A 21124-nucleotide genomic window follows, 5' to 3' on the forward strand; every position below is an offset into this window, starting at 1 on the left:
GTGTTTACTGAAGGAGCAGTAGTTCCAGAACTGGGTTTCATAGGTTGCACTCTCACTTATGTGGCAGCTTAATGGCAGCTGCTATTAACGTGAGAGAAATCTCAATGCCTTCCTTCAATATTTCCTTGAAATATTTCGTGTTGGTCACTCGTTTACAGCAACTGGGTAGACAAAGAATGAGTGTGATGCACAGAAACAAGGTGAGCTGGCAAAAATATTGTTTTGTGATAAAACAAGTCCTGCCTGCTTACAAATCCGTATTTCTACCAGGCATGTTCATTTACCATACTAGGGATATGCCTAGTAGGATGAGAGCATTAAGTCCATATTGTGATTTTTTTTTTTAATCTTTTTTTTCCCTCTTCCTCTTCTTGAAGAGCATGTAGCGAGTTGTACAAGAAGAAATCTGATCTTTCAACAAATGAAAAGATGAAAGTAGAATAAGTAAAACAAACAAAAAGCCTAATTTAAAAGCTTTAAAATATGTTAATTTCAGACTTCTTACAACTGTGAAGATGAGGGGGAGCAGTTCTTTGAAATCTGACAGTTTTCTGCATTTTAAATGATTGATTCTCTGTGTGTAGCAAAAAGAGGGAAAGCATTTTGTTTGAAAAGATGTTCCCAAGAGGGAGCAAAATGGGAGTTGCATTCATCTACAGGGACAACTCCAGAGTTGTAAGAGTAGGAAGGATATGGTTAGAGGAGTAGGGGCCTCTTCTACTTGGCTGGAAAGATTTGACTCGCGTATCTGACAGGAACTGTGCAAGAAGAAGTAACCAGCTGTGTTTTTTCCTCCCCCCACATACTTTGTCTCAAGTCTCTCTCCCATGTGTGGGTCATTGAGGAAGCAGACTTGTATGCCTTTGTTTTGCTTTGCTCCTAATATTTTCTTTGTAGCTACTGAATATGTCACCCTGTGCAATCCCTGAAGAAAAGCAAGAACGAAACAGCCTAGAGAGATAACTTTCATGTCTCCACTGGCATCTTAAGCCAGGGTTTGGGAGCTGTTGGTTTAGAAGCAGTTTAGAATGCCGCCTTTTGCTTGGGAAGACAGAACAAAGCCTGGCATTTATAAAGTACACCCAGTCTTTGAGTTTTAGAGAATTTCTGGTTTGCAAACTGTAATCAAACAGTCGCAGAACCTACGCTCACTGAAGTGAGGCATTCGTATTCCCTCCCTACCTCTCCCTTTCCAACTCCTCCAGTTTATAAAGGTCGTGGCAGGATTTTGCGCAGTGGTAGTTGCAAAGTCAGTAAGAATGGCATAATCTACCCTTGCTCAGTATTGGCAAGGTTAGTGATAGAGTATGTGACTTTTTCATGCAGACTGAAAATCAGCCCAGCTGGAGAAACATATGCTCTGCATACTGCAAGATAATTTAAAAAAATTGAAATTCAGTAGCCACAAGCCACCTATGGCTAGAGGGATTCTGTCTGGCTTTGAGAGATTCTTTCTCATACGGGCTCTTGCTTTCTGCTGACTTTCTTTTCTGTTCGTTAAGGTAGCACAAACATCAATTCATATAGACCACGTTCCCAGAAGGTCAACTTCAGCCAGCCGAGATCCCTCTCTCATGTGATACCTCTCCTGTGACAGCAAGTTTGTCCAATTTCTGTTGCATCCCAAGTTTTCTATAAGCCAGTATTTTCACTAAATGTGGTTAAAATGGGAGTTGAATTACATCCATCATATGACTTTCCTTTTCACTTTATGTCACTACAGAAAACCATAAACATAGATTAAACCCTGAAGAATATTAGAGTTCTGATATATGCCTTTTTGTTGTGGTTTAAGCCCAGTAGGTAGCTAAAATGTTCAGCTAAAACAGGCTGAAACATTAATGAAAAACTATGTCTGCCACTAGGTTTGTAACACCAACAGTTTCGCATGATTATGCTTTAGCTAAAGAAAGATACAGATGAGCAAGTGAAAAGTAAATGAAATCGCTGAGGTGTTGAAATCAGAGCTTGTATGAAAACAAAATTCTGTTTTGTCTATATTTAAAGTGCGGTTTTGTACAGGTGTGGTTTTAAAGCAAATAGGCTTAAAGTAGAGCTTGTTGAGACACTTAATGATGATATTGTCAGAAATTTCCAATTAGCTGCAGTTAACCAGAATCTAACTTTGTGGGAACATACTGGCTGGAACAGATCTTTTTTTTTTTTATTATTATTGTTGCTGTTGTCAGGAAGGTTTCTTGGATTTAGGATGAAGTTTCAGTAAAACCTGGAAAAGGCTGGTTATTTAGTGGTTTTAAGCACCCATTATGGTCCTCCACATTTCATTTTATGGGCTTTTCCAAGGCTGAGGAATTGAACTTGAATCTGCTATATCCAATTCATAACCTGAATATGGAGGATAATAGAAAGAGGAATTCAGATATTTTGGGTCTTTCTAAATGCCTGTTTTTCTGCAACGAGGTGAAGTCATGAAGCTCGCAATTCTTTTAGAAATAAAATATTTCTGAAAATTTCAAGCATGAATTATTTGCATGCTGTTCCTAAAGGCTTTGTTCTATGTAAAGTAGCATATATATTTAAGGTATTATGCCTCACAGATTTGTTTATGTATTTGGAGAGTTTTGTTAATATTTTTCTGTGTTTTGTCTTGTTTGTTAAAAATATTTTGGTTCTATGGGAAATGACATATGAAACTGTGTCTTATGTGGATGACATTGCACAAGGAGGACAGGGATTTATTTATGCTAGTGGCAGAATAGAGTGAAAAATGAGTCTTCCATGTACACCCCAGAGTGCTATTTGTGTTAGTATGTGCAGAAAAGGCAGAATTTTCCTTGTCCTACACTGTTTTGCTCTGCCTTGGTTAACTAGCCTAGGGGCAGTGGCATGGATGAGCTCTGTAAATTAAGCCATCTTAGTTTGGAAGCGGTTTAAATAGCAATTGTAAAACCACTGTGCAATTTATAAATACAAGGTGACCAGTGAAGACATCCACAATTTGTCTGCAACTGTTGCTTTTGCTGATGGAGCAAGTATAAATGGACTCACCTAGACAAGGTAACTTTTGCAAACCAGCCTGCATTTGCAGCAGACAGGGGAAGGGATGTGGCCAGGGTCCTCACACTCCTTCCCATCTCTAGAGAGTTACATTTCAGAGCCTCTCTAAGGTACTTAAAATACCTATTCCAGTTCAATTCTGTTGGATTTTCCTCCTTGCAGACAGGAGAAGGGGAGATTGCGTGGCAGTTTGATTATCCAGAGAGCCCTGTATCAAATCTCCTATATAACTGCTTTGCAGGAGGCTTTCCAGTTAGGGCTCAGAATAAACCCAGGTTAGTGGTTGGTTGTGAGTGACCCCCGGAGTGGCAGCTACTTGCTTGTGTCAACCAGTCTGTGATGTGTTGCATGACCTTGCTTCCATGTTAGCTCCTGAGCTAGCTTCCTGTGTTAATGACCTGACCTCTTAAAAAGACAAGCTTTCTTCATGTAGGTAGGTTGGGTTTATGGTGTTTGTGCAGCTGCTGTTTACTGCAGAATTGTGCATCATTTTCATAACTTAATAAGCTATTGGTATTCTTTAGAGAAACGTTCAAACTTTGGGGGTTTAGGGAGTTACCAGGGACTTCTTAGGATATGAATATGAAGTGATTGTAACTTGATTTAATGACTTCCCCTTGGCTGAGCTGTAATAATTGATCACATGATCAGTTATTGTGCACTTAAACAATGTGTATTTAGTGTGCTCTACACCCACATTAGAAGAACAGGCACTACTTCAATCCCACTTCACAGTGTCCTTGAAAGACCATTATATATGGTAGTACACTAGCATGAAATAATTACAACAGCACTGAAAAAAATGAGGGCAGATCCAGAACTCTGGACATTGTTGCTGATGTTCCTGGTCACTTGGGGGCATGATTCTATTTAGAAATGCTAGAAGCTCTAATAAAATCCAACAGGAAAGGGTACAAGACTTGATGTTTTCCCGTTCTTCTATGCTTAATGAGTCTTTACTTCTTAGAGCTCTGAGGACAATCTTCCTCCCCATCCTCATTTTGTTTTCTTCTTCCTGCACATACGTCAGTTACTGTTTCTCTGTGCCAATGTGTTACCCTGTTTTAGAATAATCAGTTACACATTGAGTTAAGACAGAATAAAGCAAATGACTTAAAACCAAATTACTGAAGTTTTTAGATACTTGATTCCAATTAGGTGAGCTCTTGGGCATGGAGGTGCTATTTACTAAGCTGGAGTCTTTTGGCTGGTGTCCTGGGTTTGATTCCTCTAGTGAACTGTCACTCTTGGTTAAAGTAGGGTTAGCAAGGTGTACAGCACTGTGGCATTGTGATTTATTTAAAATTTTAGTGAGTGTGTGTCCTGGTTTCAGCTGGGATAGAGTTAATTTTCTTCTCAGTAGCTGGTACAGTGCTGTGTTTTGGATTTAGTGTGAGAATAATGTTGATAACACTCTGATGTTTTAGCTGTTGCTAAGTAGCACTTATCTTAAGCCAAGGACTTTTCAGTTTCCCATGTTCTGCCAGCAACCAGGTGCACAATAAGCTGGGAGGGAGCATAGCCGGGGCAGCTGACCTGAACTAGCCAAAGGGATATTCCATACCATGGAACGTCATGGCCAGTATATAAACAGGGGGGAGTTGGCCGGGAGGGGTGGATCGCTGCTTGGGCATCGGTCAGCGGGTGGTGAGCAATTGCATTGTGCATCACTTGTCTTTTCTTATTTCTTTTTTTTTGTTGTTGTATTCTTTTTCATTACAATTATTATTATTCTTAGTTAGTAGTGTATTTTTATTTTTACTTTAGTTATTAAACTGTTCTTATCTCAACCCACGAGTTTTACTTTTTTTTTTTTTCCTTTCCTCCTCCCCACCCCACTGGGAGGGGGAAGGGGAAGCAGCTGCGTGGTGCTTAGTTGCTGGCTGGGGTTAAACCACGACAGTGTGAACTACACTAGTAGCTTTAAAGAGGCACTTGCGCTCATACAGAAAACTTCAATCTGCTGAATTTATTGCAACTACATTAGTTTGTTATGTGTAACAGCTTTTATAAAAGATTGATCCAGGAATGTTTTCTGCAGCATCTGTCCATCTTTAGTCAAGTACCTTAAGTTGAAGTGCAGAAGGAAAACACATTGAATTGGATTTGAATAAATTGAGGAAGTCTGTTGTCCCCAGGCAAAAGCAGTTTGAACTGGTGTAACTTTTACGAATAATTCTTCTATTCCAATAACCTGCTCTGAAGCGACTCTGAAGTTTATTAGATTCCACACAATCTGTAACTGGATGTGCTGTTTGTTGACTCACTTGTTCAGCTGGAAACAAGTAGGAGATTTCTTCATAGTTACCCAACCAGTGGCAGTGCATGTAAGGTCTTTGGCGAAGCATTTCTGAATGGTGACTGCTGGTGTATTCACTGCTTATTTGCTGTATGAAGCCATAGCTGAGCCTGAGCCTCACGTGGAGCAGACTTTGCATTTGGTGCGCACAAAGGAACGCTTTGCTAATTCTGTTTATTCTGCTTGGACTCAGGAGCTAGGAAGATGACTGAAAATCAATGGCTTTAAATCCCCATTGTTAGTTTTAGTGCTGTGAACCTTAGGCAGTGACTAGAACCCTATCTGTCCCTTTTTAAGTAAAAGATGGTGGCATGGGGAGCACCCTCACCATTACAGTTAATATTCAGGAGCAGCTGTAGCTGCTGGTTGGAACAGTGCTCTGCTCCTTTTTCCTGTGACAGGTCCCAAGCATTGCTGTTCTGTAAGGCAGATTTCATTGTACTTGCCCTGCCTGCTTGTCTGGTTCTTGTCCTCTGCAGTACAGTGCCACTGTGTTTATTGCTCCTGTTGCTGCCAGTGTTTTTTCCATGCACGCCCAATGGGCGCCACATTTCCTGTGGAAGCATTAGACCATAGCTTTATGAAATTGGGCATTGTGGTGGGTCTGGCTTGGACTGTAGCACTGAAGGAAACTGCTGCTGCGTGGCTATAATGCAATCTTGTATGATCCAAGTAAGAAGTGAGGTTCCAGGCTGCAAAGGGGTAATAAGCAGCACTCATTAAATGTATTTTTTCCCTGCAATTTCATGCTTCTATGTTGTGGCCTTCTTTTTTAGGACTCTGTGGGTTATGTGTTTACAGCTCTACAGCTGTAAAGCTGCAACAAGCTTGGTCATGGCCACTTGAGGGTTTAAAGTTTGGTTTTCCAAATGTTAAATAGAATGGAGGTTGAGATGGGAAGACAGCTGATTGTAGGTAACCTGGGAAAGCTTCTCTCCTGTAGCTGGAGTTACTGGTAAGTGTTCCAAAGTACGACCATCCTCAGTTTCCCTTGTCTCATGCTGGGGATGAACGTGGTGCTTTGATGCTTCTCAGTCCTGCCAGAGAAGGTGGGTGACCTACAGTCCACTCTTCATTTCTCTAATCTTAGTTCTTTGCCTTTCAAACATTAGGATTTTACTCAAGGGTTTGGGGTTTTTTTATCTTTTCTTCTGCAACAATGCTGTGATGTTACAGCCTGTACACTGATTACTAATTCTCAGTTGGGGATAACTTTGTTTGCTCCTGTGTTCTTAAAGGCAAGAAGCTGTTTACATTTTGGTCTTCATTGTATTAATTTGTTTATTTGTATCTTTATTTTAAGTTTGAAACTTCCTGTGTGATCTTAAACATTTTCATGTTCAAGAAGCAGAACCAGCAGTTATGTCAACATGGATTTACTTGTAGTAATGGAACAGCTTTGCAGAGCCGGCTGAAAAATAAAGGAAGATGAGGAGAAAGGAGATGAAACTTTCTTCTTGCATAGCCAGCTAAAAGCCAGCTGTTAAGCAAGGATAGTGTGTGATCCAATATGTGAAATATGTTTTTATCTATGGAAAAAATAGTATGTACTGCAGATCTGGCAGGAACGTGTTTCTTAAATACTCGTACCTGTTAAAAAATGTAAATATTTCCACTGTAAATCTCACTACTCCTGTAACTCATGTAGAGAAAAGGAAGCCTTTTATATGAGATGCTATTACTATTTTTTTCTGTGCCCTTTTTTTTGTTCTCTTTAACTAAAGGGAGCGCTTCCACTGACTAGAAGTGGAACCACTGTTTGGCTTAGTAAAAGTAAACATGAGCTGACTCTTAAATAATTTTCTCTGTAGGAATGCAGGTTAGGTCTTAATTGTTTCTCTGGCTCATCATTAACCATGTCTGACCTGTTCCTGAGCATGTGACCGGTCTCAAGAGTAGCCGAGTAGCTTTCATCAGCTAATAGTTGTGTATTAGGAGATTTAGATCAGGAGTGCCACAAAGACAAGTGAAAAGTCTTCTTACTATTACGGTATTGCTTCTTTCTGATACAAGACTTTTTCAGGTGGAAAAAGTGAGATTCTTTTCTTTTGCATGCAAGACAGCAGTTGCTTGAAGAAAATGCGTTTTGCTTGTGTGGTATCGTGTACCCTGCTTCCTGCGCTGCCCAGTTCCCAAGGGGGACTTGCCTTCTGTGGTGGCTCATTGCCAGCCCACAGCTGGCAAGGTGCTGCTTCTGCAGGGTTGCAGTATGAGCCCTGAAAGAGCTGTTGATCTTCCTTACATGCAAACATCTACCCTGATCTTCAGTGTAGAAGTGGCTGCAGGAGTTAGCATGCCTCTGACAGAGGCTGTTGCCATATCCTGGTGACTTTGGTGAAGAATGCCTGTGTGCACGCGGTGTGTGCCCTTCTGCAGGTCCTGAGCAAAGTCCAGCAGCTAGCTGTACGTACCCAAGGAACCTGAGCTAAAGTGTCAGACTTTGCACTGAAATGGATTAAAATCATGCACAAGATCCAGTCAGGCTCTGTTACAGGATTGGTATTGCCCAGAAGGACAGGACGGACCTCTGGTAGTCGTATTACTCCTGTCTTTCAGAGCTCCTTGGGAAGTTGGAAGAATCGGGAAGTAGGGAAGGGAAAACCATAAAGGGTGAGGTAACCTAGGAACCCATCAAAACTGTGCTCTGATCTTTGGTCCCTGACTGTTACCTTTATGTTTACAGTGCAGAGCTAGGAGTTTGTGAGTTGGACCTAAGCCTTTGGCTGTCCGGGATGCTTGAGCATTACTGATGGATTGAGAGGCACCAAAGCAGCTGCCAGGTGCCTTGATGAGCCAGCCTGAACTCCTTGCACAGGGGCGAAAAGCTGGTTAAAGGAGGGAGGCAGTACCTTTATAAATACCACCATCAGCAGTGAAGCCAGGAACTGAGAGGCCTCTGTTTTAGGAAAAGTAATCCCAGGTTTCCAGCAGTTTTGCTCTCCCCCTTCAGTGCCAAGACCCTCTCCCCCTTCAGTGCCAAGACCCTCTCCCCCTTCAAGTGCCAAGACCCTCTCCCTGCTTGTTTCCCAAATGGGGCAGCGGAAGGAGCCAGCTGAGATATTTCTACAGTCTAACCTTCAGGAGGAGAGGCTTAGGCTACCCTGCTTTTCCCTTCAGGAAAGGAAGGGATATTGACTTTTATCTAAGACGTTTCAGAGCCAGTTCTTGTTTTGAATCAAATTCTGTAAGATGTCTGTGTGTACATGTGAGGGAAAAAGACACTTTACCTCTGTTATCCAGGTGGTAATGTCTTAAAGCCTATTTTAAATTTTGTTTTTATCGATAAAGCAGTACGAGTTCATGAGTCTGGACAAATGTCTGTAGTTTAGGTGGTTGTGTGATTATATGTATAATATAATATCAGATGTCTGAATGAGTAGTAGCTACAGTAAGAAATCTGTAAAAAAAACAAGCCAAACCAAAAGAATTATAAGACTATAAAGAAATACATTTTTTAGCCTGTATATACTCCAGCATGTTTATATTAATATGAAGGAGTAGAGAGGATGGATTTCTTTAACTCCTCAACCTGCAGGTATGTACTGTAAATCAAGATTTCAGGAAGGTCAGCTTCTCTACCTCCTGTGTTACACTGGTCCTACCAACTTGCTTTTGGCTTTTTTATGAAGACAGCTTCGGGAGTGCTACTGAAGACCGTTCGCCAAAATTTACTTTTACTGCTCCGCCTTTTTTCTGTTTGCTTACTCGACTAAGCAATGTTTCACTTTTCAATGCAGTATACATCATATGAACAAAAAATTGAAGAGAGAAATGCTGTTTTTTTCTGAATAATATCCTTATTGTGAAAGGTTAAGGTGGAAAATGCTAAATTACAGGAAGCCCAGAAAAATTGGTGTCAGTTCAGTCCTTGTTTTTTTTTCTTTATTTTGTTTTTTCCACTTGAGATTTGAAAGCCTGTTAGCACTTTGCATACTTACAGACTTTTTGGTAAAATGTGTTTTAATTTTGTGCTGAATTCTCGAATCACAAGACCCGAACTGGGATGAACTTCCCTCTGCCTGGAATTGTATAGCTGACCAGCTACGTGGTGCTGGCTTTTAATTTCCCCTCAGTTATCTACTTGTGTTCAGTTTTAGAAGTAGGATAAATATCTAATTAACTTGGGATGCAAATTTTTTAAGTATAGGCTTTGTTTCAGAGAATTTTTCGAGTGAGAGCCTTTAAAACACAAACCTGCATTTTCTTTATTTGCAGTTAAATAATGCATCTCTAGGTGGCGGTAGGACACGCCGGTACTTTTTCTGTCTGCAAAACAGCTGTTGACAGAGTGCCTGCAGTTTGTTTTGGTTCTTTTAATTCTCCCTGTAGAAGTACGTAGAGAATCACTGAGCTCCTTGGCTCTTGAATCAGAAGGGAGAGTGCCTTGGAACAAATAAAGGGTAATTTGTGTTCCGTTTTCTAGGTATTAAAACTTCACGCTGCTGAAGGTCACACCAGCCAGTTGTTTGTCTTAAAACAATGCATTACACTGAACATAAAAAGACTTACCCAAAGTCGGTACATACCAGTACGCGTGACTGGTGAGCTGGAGCAGCTGCCGCGGAGCAGCGCGGCAGGCCGGGCGGTTCCCTGGCCTAGCTGCCCAGGTCGGAGGCCTCCACCGGGCCGGGAAAGGCTGGCGCTTGGCGGCAGGTGGTGACGGTAGGCAAAATTCAAAAAATCTCACTTACGTTTTGCTGCTTTTCAGCTCAGTTAAAATACAGGCTGCGTGAAACCCATCTTACAGTGCTGTTCCCCTCCGTAATTCTTTTAGTAGCTTATGTCCGCTCAATTCCCCCAAAGACTTCTGCCTTAAAGTATTTGATTTTTACCTCATGCAAAACTTAGGTACTAACTTTCCACTTTTTTTGATATCTTCATTACCTGGGTGTGCACAGAAGGAATTGGCTGTAGCAGTTGTTGACATCAGGATGTTATGCAAAGCAGCGTAGAAAATCCAATATCATCTAATTCACTGGAAACTTGTTATGAAACAAAGATTAGAATTACTATTATTACTAAAAATGTTTTAAGGTATTCCAATTTTATCTAACTGCTTAACATAAGTCACAGGTAACTTTTGTCTGGTAACTGACATTCTGTCTGTTACAGATCTCTTCCATGGTATATGGAAAAATACTCTCTTTTTTTTTTAATGGTTTTCTTCATTACTTAGAGATGCCTTTTAGTGCAATTTTAACTGTATTTAGGATAAAAAAGATAGTGTGCTAGTAAAGTGAGGATCTCACATACTATCATACCATCATATTTTCTACTGACTGTAGTACACCAGTTTGCCTGGGGAGGGCCACAGAAATACAGGGAAGATGAGTCTACTCCTAGCCGAGGTCAAGCAAAAATAAGTTATTTTGTATATGTATTCTTTCATTTTAGAAGATGTGAGGGTGTTAAGCTGAGATAAAGCACGTCAAGGATATTAGTTTTGCAGTGTGATAAACTGCATATCCTTGAAGTGTCTGTCTGTTTTTCTCCTTGCTTTCTCATGTGACAGTAAAACATACTAAGCTGAAAATAAGGCTCAGATGATGTGTCACTTCTTGCAGTTCAAAACGAATATATTTTATGAAATACACTTAAAAATCGCTGGTGGTTTGTATCCCACATTTTTAAATGTAAGGATCTCAAAATTACAATTTAAACCTGGACACCTGACTTTTTTTTTTTTTTCATGTACTGTAAGGCCATGAATGCTTTGTTGCTGTCTCTTCATTAATGCACTGGTTCTGAAATATTTGTGTATGATAATGTCATGGCAGTCTTTCATATGGCTTTCCAAAATGACATGCGTAAAATACGATTAAACCAGAATAAGAATTGTGCTGCTTATTTTAAAAATTAATATTACAAGGCCTGATTTATACTTATTATAGTGAAAACTATTAACTGATCTTTAAATTGCCTGTTTCTACCTAGACACTTGAATACATTCCCATCCTTTGTAAGAAACCCTGGGCTTTGTCTTTGACCTGGCAAAAACCATTCACTAGCTGTTCTGGGACTTCTTAAGTGGAGTCTTTGTAGTAAGTTGAAAAAGTCTTGAGTAGCAGTTTCTGTCAACTTTTATAGCTTTAGAATTCTCAGGCAAAAATGCGTAAAATTAAGCGGGAATTGTCTGTGCCCCATTAAAATTTCTCTTCCTCTTCACAAACAGCTGCCGAAATACAAAGAATACTACATCAGCTTGGAACACCACAAGACACGCCTGAGTTGAGGCAACAGCTGTGAGTACTTCACATGAAAACGTTTAATTTCATTGCATCGTAAACAATCTCCTGGTAGGTGATGAGGTGGTTTTTTTGTTAGGCAGAGTGCTTGATCTCACCAAGAAAGGCAAGTATAGAGAAATACTTGAAACTTAAATGTTGAGATGCGCTTTTTAAAATTAATCTTGGATAGTCTGTAAACTAGAGTCAGCTGGTTTGCCCGTGTACATTGCCTGCAGTATCAATACATCTATAAAACCTATGCTGTATGTCAGCAAAGGGAGAGTGGCAGGACCAGAAAGCAATATCACTGTTTAAAAAACAAACACCCGCACCCCTCCACTCCAGTCAACTCTTCAAATCTGTCTGTATAAGTTTCACAAGGTAATGAATATGTTGGGGTTTTTTGTGAGATGTGATACTGGGGGAGAGGGGGGAATGTCTTTTTAGTGATGAAAGCTACAGTAAGGGATGACATTATAGAATAAACATGTAGCAGAAATACTAAAATAGCAGGAGTGAAATAAGGCTCCAAGGCAGCTGCTGTGCTGTAGTTCAGTCACCTGAAGGTGGACTTTCATTAATACGCCACTAGCAGAGACAGTCAGCTGCTCTCATTAGCCAGGTACAATCCACAGTGGATATCCTACTGGAGACTGTGAATAGGTGAAGATCAACATAGACAGTTTATGCAATAACCAGACAGGATCTAGGTATAAATTCACAACTAAACAGGATAGAAACTGTTGTGGAGGACACGTTCCAGTCCCTTTATGGGGGTAATATATATGGTAAGCTTCCTTGAGTTTTCACATGTCCCTTTTTCACTTGTCTGAACATTTGGCCTTTCCTTTCATGTTGGTATGTATCTGAAGAGTTATTTGATTATTTTAAATATTGATATTGATTGTTTGCTAATAGCTTTCCAGATAAAACCTTTTTATATACACTGTGAAGGAGGATGCAAAAGCAGGTAAAGAATTTGAGTTGCTCCAGGAAAAAATTAAGAAGATTGGTAAAGGAGTGTGTGATAATATCAGAAGCAAAGAGACAGAAAAACAAACATAGCAATGCTGTTGAAGACAAGGCGCTTTTTTAAGCACTGTTAAAGCTATTAGTAAATAATGAAGTTTTCAGCTAAGTTTGCAGCTATTGTATCATGGGAGAATATAGATCTCTTTGGATAAGCTTCCCAGTAACTATCAGGAATTGACCTTTCATGGGCTGTGGTATCGGAATTATATTCAAACCACAGTATGTTCTTCCACACAGAAAAAACTTGGTCTTTTCTACAGTTATTCTGAACTCAGAAATGACCAGGTGTTTCCAACTATTGATAGCCTCAAAAGGACTAGGAAAAGCATGTTTAGATATTCATAGTAACTAGAAGCTTATTGCTGCACATCAGGAAAATAGAAGAAACCTCAAAAGAAAAAAAAAAAGTGAGTAACGATGCTGTCACACTGAGGAACACACCTTCTTCAGCATCTGTCCCGCCTGGAATCCATAATGTCATGCCTTTACAGTGAAGAACAGAATAAAGATGGCTTCATGCACTTTAGAGGAGCATTTAGTACTGCTGCTTTTCTGAGAATCAGTGAAATTCAAACAAAGTAACCCAGCGGTCTCTAATGAAACTTTGCATTTGGTTTTAGGCAACAGAAGCAGCAATACACCAACCAGCTTGCCAAAGAAACTGACAAATACATTAAAGAGTTTGGATCTTTGCCTGCAACAAGTGAACAGGTATAAAACCAAAGAGCATGCCTTGTTTGACTGTCATGTTGGCTCATGTAGAGTATTTGAGTGACTTCAGTTCTGCATGCCTATTTTTGTGCTCCTCACCAGGCTTTCAAAGTGCTGTTTAGTTAGTCAACACATTTGCACAACAGAGACACAACATAAGAATATTTTGTTGCAGTCCAGACTTGTTCCGAAGTTGGTTTTATGTATCAGGAATGAGGTAGTTTGACTGAAATGGTAGGAATCAAGGCAGTGTGCTATGCCTGTGATTTCAGGTAGCTGGGCACTTTGTAATCCATTGCAGTGATGCTAAATCTGGCTCCGGAGGCACTCTGACTGCTTCCAGGGTCAAGGAATTGTGTGCCAAAACCACTTGCAGGGCAGGTAACCAGACCTGTTCACCCACTGTCCGAATAATTTGATTATGCACAGTAGGTCTGTTCTACATCACTCAGATCAGCATATGTGCTATGTCTTGTTCACAGGCTTTTCCTCTCTTAGGAGGAGTGGACAGGAGCTGTTACTAAAACAACTTGTGCAGTCTTTAAACTGCTTCTTTCCCAGGTCTGTGTAAAATGTCATCAGGAGGTAACGTGAAGTGGCTGTTGTCATTAGCACACTCCTGTTTACCATCCTATAGTTTCTTATGCTAGCAAAATCTGTCACTTAAGGGAAGAGCAACAGGATCCCAGAAAACATGCATTCAGATTATTGTCACTCAAACAACTTGCCTGGTCTGTGACTGGTTACCAAGGAGCCTTTAGGAAAATGAATTGTCTTGAAACACTGAATTCAAATGGCAGGCCATGATCCACGTGTACTCATCCTGTCAATCTGTAAACTTCTAACGGTGGTGTTAAAACTTGGTCTTGGTGTATAACCTCTAGTTCAGGCAAAGCAAGTTTGGGGCTTTTTTTAATGATTTCTCTGTTTCTTTATCTTGGAGCTGAAAAGTTGGTGGTGAGATGTTTTACTGTTTAATTTCACTCCTTTTATCATGACCATCTTCATCAAAGCTACCTCTCAATGAAATGCATAAATAACAGATTGATGAATGGCAAATTATAACCTCTCAGAAATTTGGAAGGAAGGGTTGATGTAATGTATACATTTAGGGAAATACGGTGGAGGCTCTCCTGAGTGCCCAGTATTCCTCTTCCCTCCCCTACATCTTAAATGCCTGAAAGGTTAGAACAGGTATTTTTGTACCAGTTCTTAAGCACTTAAGGGGGGATGTGAACCCACTTCTGGATGCAGCTCAATATGTATTTCCAGCATTTATATAAAATACATGTGAAGTGCCCTGTTCTTTCTTTTCTGCACCTTTCCCCCCCATTCAGTCACCTTTGCATATTTTAGCATCCACAGTATCAAAATATTTCACTTAAAACAGTAGGTTTTATAATCAACAGATAATAAGGAAGGTAGAAGCGTTTTTGTCCCTGCCCATTTCTCATTTCCAGCTGTTAAATGAAAATATATACATTGGTTTCTTCTTTCAGTGCCTTAAATTGTGCAGAGTTATGTGATCCCAGAGTGAAGGAAGGTTTGTCCATGCAGTTGCAAAAAGAGTATATGCCTTAGCATTGAGCAGCCTGGAAATGACAGCGCCTTGAAAAGCCTGAGCTCATTTGACTTGGTAAAACTTTTTCTCCTATAGCGTCAAAGAAAAATACAAAAAGACCGTCTTGTGGGGGAGTTTACCACAGCACTAACAAATTTCCAAAGACTCCAAAGGCAAGCTGCTGAGAAAGAAAAAGACTTTGTAGCCAGAGTAAGAGCCAGCTCGAGGTTATCTGTAAGTATCAGAAAATGTGCCATTATACTCTGTTTACAATGGTGTTGGTGGTGTTCAATGTCAAACTTGGCTCCACAATGCTACTTACAAAAGCTCATATCTGACTCCAAATACTGCAGAACATGTGCTATAAGATTTTATAGTAAAGGCTGAATTAAGTTGTAATACCCCCACACACACCCTGAGAACTGTTACTTTTTCCTTGCGTTTGTCACACAAAGGCATGAACTGCCCCTGGATTCATGCAGTAATCTTGCAAAAGCAATTTTTAGTAGATTTTGAAATGCTTTTGCTGGACCTTTAGGTATCAACAGATTTTTCCTGCAAGGAAGAATCACTTGCCAGATTTCTATGCAGTATTAAAGTAGAGAAGTGCTGAGGAGCTTGAGATATCGAGCTTTTTCTTGTTAGCATATCAATTTTGTCTTTTCACTCTGTGCCAAATACACATTGCTGTACTTGTAAGTTTTAGCAGGCAGTTACTGAGCTGAATGTTTTTGCTTGTATTTCAGCTTTATGCATGCATAAAGCAAAACGAGGATGAGAACATGTTAAATCATGTTTCAGTTTGAAGTTGACTTACTATAAACCTTGTAATATTGACTCATTATAGAAATGCTGACAGTGCTCCTTTCAGGGCCATAATGTTTTATTTATATTTTTAAACACTGATCATGTAGGCTGGTGCTCCTGAAGAAAGCTACAAAGAAGGAACACTTGTCTCTTGGGACAGGTAGGCTGAATTTGTTAACAAGTCTTAACCTAGCTCAGAATAATAAATGGCCTGCAGGGAAGCCAGCTGCTGATTTTTTTTTTTGTTTTTTTTTTTTGTTTTAAGTTTTTTTTTCTCATCAATTGCCTTTTTCTGGAGGGAGTTGGGATAGGTTGTTCAGTTAGACTTTCTTCCATAGGGCAAGTGTAGAGAAGAGGCTTTGGTGGGATAGGTGGGAAGAAAAAGGAGCAGTTCACATCATCTCCCCCTTTTCTCCCCATGCTTCACTTTTAGTCATCTCCGTAAGCTGCCCTAAGTCTGTATTTGGGCTTGCTGAGACCCAAACTTAGGTAAGCAGAGTCCAACCTGTGAATAGAGTAAAACTGTTAAGTTGTGATAAGGGTCTAGTGTTTACTGGGTTCTCCCATTGCTTTCATACTCTCCAAGGACTGTTTCTCAGTCTCAGATTCTGTTTTGTTGGCTAGCTTGCTTTTGCCTCAGATGGATATAAACTCTGCAGTTTATAATTCAGAAGAAACTTTGCCCTTGTATTCATACTTGGAATTTCCAATCAACCAGCTCAATGCTATGTGCAACATTGCTACAGCAGCAGCTTCCTATACCAAAGGTGTGACTGTTAGACCTTCCCTGTTAGCTAGACAGGCAAGCGTAAAAATGTGCATTTTGTTAACCGATAATGTAAAGTACATACTATGTACTTAACTGTTGTTTTATTCTTCTGAGTTATTTCTCATCGTGCCTGTTCAATTCTGGGTGGGTTTTTTTTTTTGTTTGATAGCCAACCTCAAGCACAAGTGCAAGATGAAGAAATTACAGAAGATGACCTCCGTCTTATTGAGGAGAGGGAATCTTCCATTAGGCAGCTTGAGGTAAGTACAAGTGGTTTTACAGCAGAATATGCTTTCAATGCTATTAAAAGACATTTTATAGTGGCATGATCATTTATTGCAGACATTAATCTTGAGTAGTTAGGGTTTGTTTGTGGATGTGGTTTTTCCTTCAAAACTACAAATATTACCTTTAGATGTGAAATGTGCATTAGATATCTACTGTATGAAAGCCATGTTTGGATACTGTGTTTAATTTCAGTGGTTCGGTTATGGAATAAGAGAGTGCTCATGTGATTGCAAGAAAAAATACATATCTTTTTTTTCCAACATAGTGGTCATATTATATAACCTTTTTTAACAGTGACTATAAATGAAGCAGAATTATACCTTTCCTCCCAGGTATTCCCAATGTATTGCTCAACATCTTCATTTTGTAAGCAGCTTTTTTGAACACTTGTGGAAATACAGAGATACTCTTGCTTCCTCCAAACTTTTGTAATTAAGGGCTTGTCAAAAAGGTAAAAACATTTAAAAACAAGATGTAAACTACACAAAAAATTGTCACATGTGATGAAATGGTGACATCAAGAGACTTCTGTGAAGACAAAATTAATTTTTCCAGCCAGTCTGGAATCCACATCTCTGCCACCAACAAGAAAGGTGCTGGAACTGGAGTTCGTCAGGAAGTCTTGCTGATGCATGTGGCAAAATCCGTTCTATGTATAAATTTTTCAATAATCTGTCCCTTGCCACCCATACTTTAACTTACAGTGAATTGAACTAAACATGTATCAGTCACTAGTTAAGAAGAGATCATATGCACAGTGGTAACATGGCATCTATTACTTCATCATAACCAGTTGGTAATAGGATAATGTAATATAGGTGCAATAGCCTGGCCATATTATAGAGGTAATTTCTGTAACTGTGGTGCTTATGAAATTTGTGTTTAATTTAATAGGTGTACTAAAACTAATGCAAAATACTTTCTGCACATGCTTTTATTAATTTGGCTTAAACTAATAGCTTTTAAGCAAAGTTGGCATGAGCCTTTCCCTTCAGTTAAACTAATACAAGTATGTGTGTAGACAAGCCCTCAGCAATGAGAGATCCTGTTTGTGATGGGGAGTGTACTTTGTGCGCATACTCATCTTCAGTTAGTTTGATTATAATAAACTTGGTCTTGTAGTACCAAAAAAGCCTTCCAAATAAACATATTAAGGTTTTTTTTATCCTGTGGTGTAAAGAGTCCTGGATGCGTACTCAGGAGGAGAAGGAACAGTGTTTGTACGGAGATGCTATAATATGTTATGTCAATGCGATGATTGTTTCCTTGCAGGCAGATATTATGGACATCAATGAAATTTTTAAAGATCTAGGAATGATGATTCATGAACAAGGTGATGTGATAGGTAAGTCCAATTCAAATATTCTGTGAAAATTTTTTTATTCTGTTCCTCTAGAGAGCAGCAATGTAGAACTTCTTTTTGCTGGAAAAATTCCTCTAATGAGAATATCAATGCAAAAGCAAATCAGGTGCAACCTAATAATGGGTAGACTGGCTGAGGTGACTGGGAATACATTAAGAAAGTGTGTTTAAAAAGTAGTTTAAAACATTATGTAGTTTTTCATGTGTATAAAATGTCTTTAAAAGTTTTTTGAACTGTTTGTATGTAAAATTGGAGTTCATGTGGGGAGTTTTACTGTCTTGACTAATGATATAAGTGTGCAGATTCAGCAAAGGTTCCTGCTTTGCCCTCCATGCAGACGGTTTATTCTTTTAACGAAATGTGATTGGAAAATACATTTTCTGAGTCTGCTGCTAAGCCATGCTGTTGTCTGTGTCCAGCATACATTTTCAGGGCTTTTTCTATCACCTTAGCCCATAATCTGTTCATATTTTTTCAGGAGGAAAGAATAAATCTGTGTCGGTATGAAATGATACCAAACTAGTGTCATGTCTCTTGGGGTGTTTTGTGTGTCTGTTTCCTCTGATTTCATAGGCCTTAGGACTTTTTTAATGTGAGCAGAGGATAGTCAGTAGCAAGTTGGAGGACAAGTAAAAGTTGAAAAACAGAACAAAAAAAGTAAAGTACTGAAAGTTTCTACCCTGGTTGATATCTAAGGTTCAGCCCTGCATCTAGAACAGAGGAGCTGCTACTGACATGAATTCAGCCACTCGTTGCCTGGGCAGTTCTGAAGTGAACTCAGGCATAAGTATAGGACGGGTCAAACTTCCATAATGCAAGGTATAAAACTTTGCGTATTGATGAAGACACCAGCAGTTGGGGGCAGCTATTACACATGCTCTGAAGTATATTTCAGCATTGCAAACCATTGGCTGGGTTATGACTAACCAGAATTTGATATCTTTCCTTTTAAAATAAAGACAGCATAGAAGCCAATGTGGAAAATGCAGATGTACATGTGCAGCAAGCAAACCAGCAGCTGTCAAGAGCAGCAGACTACCAGGTAATGTCAATGCCGACTGCCAGTTGTGTGTAACTGTCCTTTCTCAGTAGTCCTGACTTCGACTTTCTTATGCAGTTCAGATTTTGCTTATGAATTTCCTCAAGGCTTGGAGACTTACTTAAAGGTTTATGTTAGACTACAATGGTATTTCTAGGTCACTGTAAAACAAAAGTCAGTGACCTCTGAAAGCTTTGGATTTCCTGTAAAATTAGCCAGGCTGTTTCAGAGCACCTGGAGTTACACCTTTATTTAAAAAAAAAAAAAACAAAAAAAACCCAAAAAAACCCAAACAAGCCAACCTGTCCTTTACAGCTCAAGAACTAAAAAGTTCCTGTATATGGAGAGCAAGCCTCTAAAGATCACTGGAGGAGCAGGGAAGATAGGCAGGGAAGTCTTCTGAAGATGCTGCCAATTAGCACCAATTTTTGCTGTCTAAAATCTTCTCAAAGCTGTATATATCCAGCTTCTGTTAATTGCTACTCTGATGCTAAAAATATATTTCAATCTCTCAAACTTTTTTGAAAAGCTTTTTAAATACCTTTAAATGCTACTTCTTTATAACATTTTTGGAACTTATTAGAAATAATCTTATTAGTAATAAATCTTCCCTCTTAAGTCAGCGTTAGTCCTGAGACTTTTTTTTTTTTTTTTAATGCTCTTATGTGTGTTAGTAGTAGCCAGGACAGTAAATCAATGACAAAATGTCTGAAGGATTGCCTGCTGATTTCAGAAGTGGGAGAAGGAAAGGGGTGGATGCATCCTTGAACTGTGTTCTAGGTGGCACTAATTGGCACATTAAGTATGGTTGATGGCTCCTATTTTGATACTGACAAAGTTCAAGAAAAAAAAATAGTAGCAGCCAAAATTCTCTGTGGAAGGTGTTAGTTTTCTGGTTGAAATTTAAAATTAAAAACTTCGTGCTTTATCTTGAGGAGGAAAGGATGAATATCTTCTGATCTCAAAGGAAGGTTATCGAGACTTTTGACAAGCTTCTGTTCAGTAGGTCTTGCAGCAGAGACCATACACTGTGCAGAGTTGGCCTGTGTTTGAAAGGATTGTGTAGTTTGCTTTGGATTTGAACTTTCCTTTGCTTGAAAACTCATCCTTGTTCCAAGACGCTGAAAAATCATTTCCACTTCCAGCAGACTTATTTTAATTTTGGCAACCATTATATTTGTATGGTCTGGCCCCCTCAAGGAAGTGTTAGAGGCACAGGCATGCTGGTGGGGATGAGGCTGTACATGGTTGGTACACTCACAGCTCCTGTTTGTGGCTGGACAAGGTATGAACCACTCATCTGCCATGTGGGGTGCATTCACACAGCAGAGCAGTTTGGGCAAAGCCGGGCTCCTCTCCATTCTTCCCCCCTTTACCGCTGCTGCTTCAGCACTTGTAGAAATGATGATCAAGTGTATGAGGAAATAAGATCGCCATGTCTTTAGTCCACTACCTTGCTTAAGCAGTGTTACAGGGGAAACGTTTGACTTCAATGCAGTGTTGGCAAGCGGTGGTCTCCAGGATGAAAAAGGAAGAGACTGGGAGTGTAAGGAGAGAAATGGCCACAGATTTAAAAAAAAGAGAAGGTACTCTAGCAAACGGATTGAGTTCTAGCAAGTAAAATGATGAAATGAAGAAATAGCCTGACGATGGGACAAGTGGCAGTGAGACAGTAAAACTAGAAGAAGAGAATAATTAAGAAACTTGCTACTCTGGGTGGTATTGGGCAGAGAACTGGCAGCTCCAATGAAGAACTGACACAGATGTAGTTCTTCAGAGGGGAAAAAAGCCCAAAAACACCCAGGCAGAAGAACCTCTGCCAAATAGAGCAAAGCCTAGCTTTGCTTCTGGAGCTGTAGCCTAGAATCCAAAGATCTGAGTGTTATTATCCCTTGGCTGTCAGCAAAAGCCTGTGAAACCCACTGGTAATTTCCTTTCCTGCTGTGAAGGAAACCTTCAGATTCCATATCCTTCAGATAAAGGATGACGGACTGCTGCTAGTCTTGGGTG

General features: G+C 39.7%; 1 protein-coding gene across 1 annotated transcript in view; it reads left to right on the plus strand.

Moving 5' to 3' along the window:
• Nucleotides 1-21124, plus strand: part of STX7 (syntaxin 7) — a 34410-nt gene that overhangs the window by 11144 nt on the left and 2142 nt on the right. The window contains exons 3-9 of the mRNA XM_050893634.1: nt 11490-11559; nt 13197-13287; nt 14945-15082; nt 15763-15815; nt 16594-16684; nt 17985-18057; nt 19035-19117. Of these exons, the coding sequence (XP_050749591.1) occupies nt 11490-11559; nt 13197-13287; nt 14945-15082; nt 15763-15815; nt 16594-16684; nt 17985-18057; nt 19035-19117 (599 nt within the window). The remainder of the gene's footprint in view (nt 1-11489; nt 11560-13196; nt 13288-14944; nt 15083-15762; nt 15816-16593; nt 16685-17984; nt 18058-19034; nt 19118-21124) is intronic.

The sequence above is a fragment of the Gymnogyps californianus genome, chromosome 3 (assembly GCF_018139145.2).
Source record: "Gymnogyps californianus isolate 813 chromosome 3, ASM1813914v2, whole genome shotgun sequence".
Lineage (NCBI taxonomy): Eukaryota > Metazoa > Chordata > Aves > Accipitriformes > Cathartidae > Gymnogyps > Gymnogyps californianus.